Source organism: Mastomys coucha, unplaced genomic scaffold (genome assembly GCF_008632895.1).
Source record: "Mastomys coucha isolate ucsf_1 unplaced genomic scaffold, UCSF_Mcou_1 pScaffold15, whole genome shotgun sequence".
NCBI classification, from domain to species: Eukaryota; Metazoa; Chordata; class Mammalia; order Rodentia; family Muridae; genus Mastomys; species Mastomys coucha.
In genome coordinates this window covers 56,425,955-56,429,759 of record NW_022196897.1, presented here as the reverse complement: position 1 = coordinate 56,429,759, position 3,805 = coordinate 56,425,955, and the positions used below count along the sequence as shown (strand labels likewise).

General features: G+C 40.7%; 1 protein-coding gene across 2 annotated transcripts in view; it reads left to right on the top strand.

Moving 5' to 3' along the window:
* The window catches only part of Fastkd1 (FAST kinase domains 1), a 24,328-nt gene that overhangs the window by 2,692 nt on the left and 17,831 nt on the right, over nt 1-3,805 (top strand). For both annotated transcript variants that reach the window (XM_031370532.1, XM_031370531.1), the window contains 3 exons: nt 79-204; nt 626-1,024; nt 2,780-2,890. In XM_031370532.1, the coding sequence (XP_031226392.1) occupies nt 79-204; nt 626-1,024; nt 2,780-2,890 (636 nt within the window). The remainder of the gene's footprint in view (nt 1-78; nt 205-625; nt 1,025-2,779; nt 2,891-3,805) is intronic.

Genomic DNA, 3,805 nt, shown 5'->3' with positions numbered 1-3,805 from the left:
TTAGCATTTTTGTTGCTTTTTATTTCACAACTGCATCATGTGTTCTTATTGATACTCAACTTGTATTTCTTTTAATAGGTTTGATACTATTGTGCTGTCCATATTTTCTACTTGCCTGGCCGATCAGCATCTGTATTTTAGTCCACTGATGGGAAAAATAGCTGATATTGTAAATAGGAAGCTGGAAACCATCCAGGACTTAAGGTACCTCTATGGGAGCATTGTGTGGGCGTGCAGGTGCAGACTTTGGGTGCAGATAGAGATCTCCCCATCATCTCTTATTATAACGTCATCTCTTGTGAGCTCATCATCCTCATCTATAAAACAGCAATGTCAAAAGCTGCTTTGTATTGTTGAACTCTCTGAAGCATCTAAGTTTGCCTGCCATATACCCAGCCATCTGACACGTCTTCGAATGTAGCAGCAGAAAACATGATATTCTTAGGTCTGAGCCAAAGGACTGTTTCTCATGGTGCTAGGGAAAAAAAAAGAATAAATGAATGAGATAATTTATGGCATCAAACAATCAATATCCTTCCCAGTTTCTTGCCATATTTAGTCATTTAATTTAGAATTGGTCATTTTTGTTAGTGATATCAAAATGCGTATCTTTTTTCTCCTTCAGGGCCTTGTCTGTCTTGATGGTCAGCATTTCTTCTTTAATATCACCATGTTTCCAGGAGCGACTTGTGAACAGAACAGAACTTCTTTTTGACACTGTAGATTCTTCCAAGGTCAACATTGCAAGAAGGATATTACTGTTTCTTCGAAATGTCAAATGCAGTCATTACCCACTGTTAGAGAGGTGTAATCAAGTGTTTATAAGAAATATGAGCCATCTTCATTTGGAGTCCATCAGTAGAATCCTTAGTCTGTATCAGTTTCTCCAGTTCCACAGCTTTGAATTTGTTGAAGCGGCTCAGAGGAGGCTGACTGAGATGACCCTCTCTACCCATCACCCTGAAAGCTTCGTCAGGTTGTTTGCGGCGCTGGGGCCGATGGCCAGACCTGAGATAAAGAAACAGTAAGCTCACTTTAAAATGCTTTACTTCTGATGCTGGGTTCTTCAGATCGCTCAGTTCTGCTACGGAAGAGGAACTGTCCTGTGACCCTCTGTTCTTTGATTCTTCTGACTCTCATTTGCATTTCCAACTTTTAGACTACTGGTGTATTCTAAACAGTTGGCCAGGAGAAAAGATGAGAGGCGTCACCTCATTATTTTGATGAGCCTTTCCTGGGTTTGCACAGAAGCATACGACTTGTGAACCAGCAGAAGAGAGTGAGCTATTTAGACCATAATAGTCTAAACAGTGCAGCACGGTACACTGTTACTTCATCATATGCACCATCAAAGTCCCCAAGCTGCTTCTGGTCATGGTGTACCATCACCAGAATAGAAACCCTAACTAAGGCAATGTTAATGTAACATATGTTAAAAACATTTATTCCAATTCCAGAACAAATAGTTTTGTTATTAGAAATGATTTTACAAAAAAAAAAAAATATAACCTAGGTATATTGAAACAGAAAACTATTATCAGTAATTAAAAAAAAAAAATAAGGAGGCACACACTTCTTTGGGTATAGTGGTGCTTGGTGTGATCCCAGTCCTTGGGAGGAGTACTGTGAGTTTGAGGCCACCCTGGGTTACAGAGGGAGTCCCAGGCCAGCCAGGGCTACAGAGCAGGATCCCACTTCTCTTTCTCTCTTTCTCTCTCTTTCTCTCTCTCTCTCTCTCTCTCTCACACACACACACACACACACACACACATACACTGCTAAACAAAACAGACGCACTTAGGTGCATAGTTTCAGGTGCCCCAACAGCACCAGGCTTGAGTGAGTTTGATCTGACTCATCTCTTAAGAATTTCTGTTTTCATAGGACATTTGTATAGATATAAATATTTGGAATATTTAGTTGGATTTTTTTTGTTGTGCTGTGAGTTAAACCTAGGGTCTTAGAGAGAGACAAGCACTCTTACTTATTTACTTTTTTTGGTTTTTCGAGACAGGGTTTCTCTGTGTAGCCCTGGCTTTCCTGGAACTCACTCTGTAGACTAGGCTGGCCTTGAACTCAGAAATCGGCCTGTCTCTGCCTCCCAAGTGCTGGGATTAAAGGCGTGCGCCGCCACCGCCTGCCCAGACCAGTCTTGAACACTTGTGATTGTGTCTCAGCTTCCCAAATACCTGGAGTACAGACCTGTGGGCGGTGTTTAGTTGGATGTGATATACATAGGAATATATATGGTACATTGGTCAGATCTTATTCCATTTAAAACATTGAGATATTGCTAGAAGATGAGTAGATATTAAATTAATACACAAATCTCATTAGATTCTCCCTCTCTAGGCTAAGATTCCCCTACTCAGCATAAGTATATGGAATGTTTACAGTTCTAGGAGTCTTTTAAAATATTTTAAATTATGTGTGTACATGTGTCTCTGGGTGTCAGCATGTGTGAATGCAGAAGCCCCCAGTGTCCTGTAGTAGTGTAACTCCCTGGAGCTGGAGTTACAGGTGATTGTGAACCACTTGAAATGGATGCTGGGAACCAAACTTGAGTCTTCTGCAAGAGTAGTCCACACTCTTACGTGAGCCCTTTCCCCAGCCCAGGAATGCTAGTCATCTGTAGATAAGCTCTTTCCCTTGCGCAGGGCTCCCAAGACCTCCACAGAAGAGGGGTTGGTAGTCTCCTAGTTGGTATCCCAAAGCTGCTTATTAAAACAAACTGAAAGCTAGTTTTCTAACATTAAAAAATATTTATTTTTGCTTCTAGGCTTAAATCGAGTTTACTACTGCTGTCAGAGGAGCTAAGCAGCCAGCAAGCACTGATCGTGTTGGGAGCAATGGAAGATATGGAAAGCAGAAATTCACACTTGATTAAAAAGTAGTCTTTCCTGAAGTTCATGGTGCTAAGTTTAGTTGTCATTCATAAGTGTCTTTTTTTTTTCTGACAGAAATACTTGCATTTGATTCTTTTGAAGTAATAAGGGATGGCTGCATGAGGCATCACTTATGTTCCCATTTGGGATTTCAGAACGGCGACGGAGTTGTTTCCAGCAGTTTTTATTTCCTTTACTGCTGCTGTTAGGCTGGAACAGGATGTCACAGTGCATAGAGCAAGGGCTCTGTGTCTCTGGAAGCTTCCATATGGGCTTGTCTCACTGTCGCCTGTAACGTACAGTCATTAATTTGGTAATGTGAGATTTAAGAAGGAAAAAGAAAACCCATTCAAATTGAAACGTTTAATTTTTCTTTATCATATGTCTCTTTAGTGAAGGCTACTCCGTCTTATTTCTCATCATTTTTCCCTCCTCCTCCTCCTCTCTCAATTGAGGTTAGCATGTCCACGGGAGGGCCCGAAGATTATGGAAGAAAATGAGATTAGTGTTGCTAATTGTGAGCAACGTATGATAAAACTGTTCTTGGCAGCAGGGGGTGGAATTTGATGTCTGCTCTGTGAGACTTGCTCTCTCTGTCTCTTTCTCTCTTATAAAGCTACACTCTTCTTTTAAAAGTACTATGTAAAAAATTATGTGTATTACTGTTTGGCTTGCATACATGTATTTGGATCATGTGTATGCCTGGTGCTGGCCAAGGCCAGAGAAGTTGTTGGATTCCCTGAAACTGGAGTTTCCAGGTCATTGTGAGCCACCATGTGGGTGTTGGGAATTAACCCAGGTCTTACTAAACAGCCAGTGCTCTTTTTCTTTTTTTCTTTTTTTATTATTAGATAATTTTCTTTATTTACATGTAAATTTCTCCATTCCCAGTTTCCCCTCCAAAAAACAAAGAAGCAAAC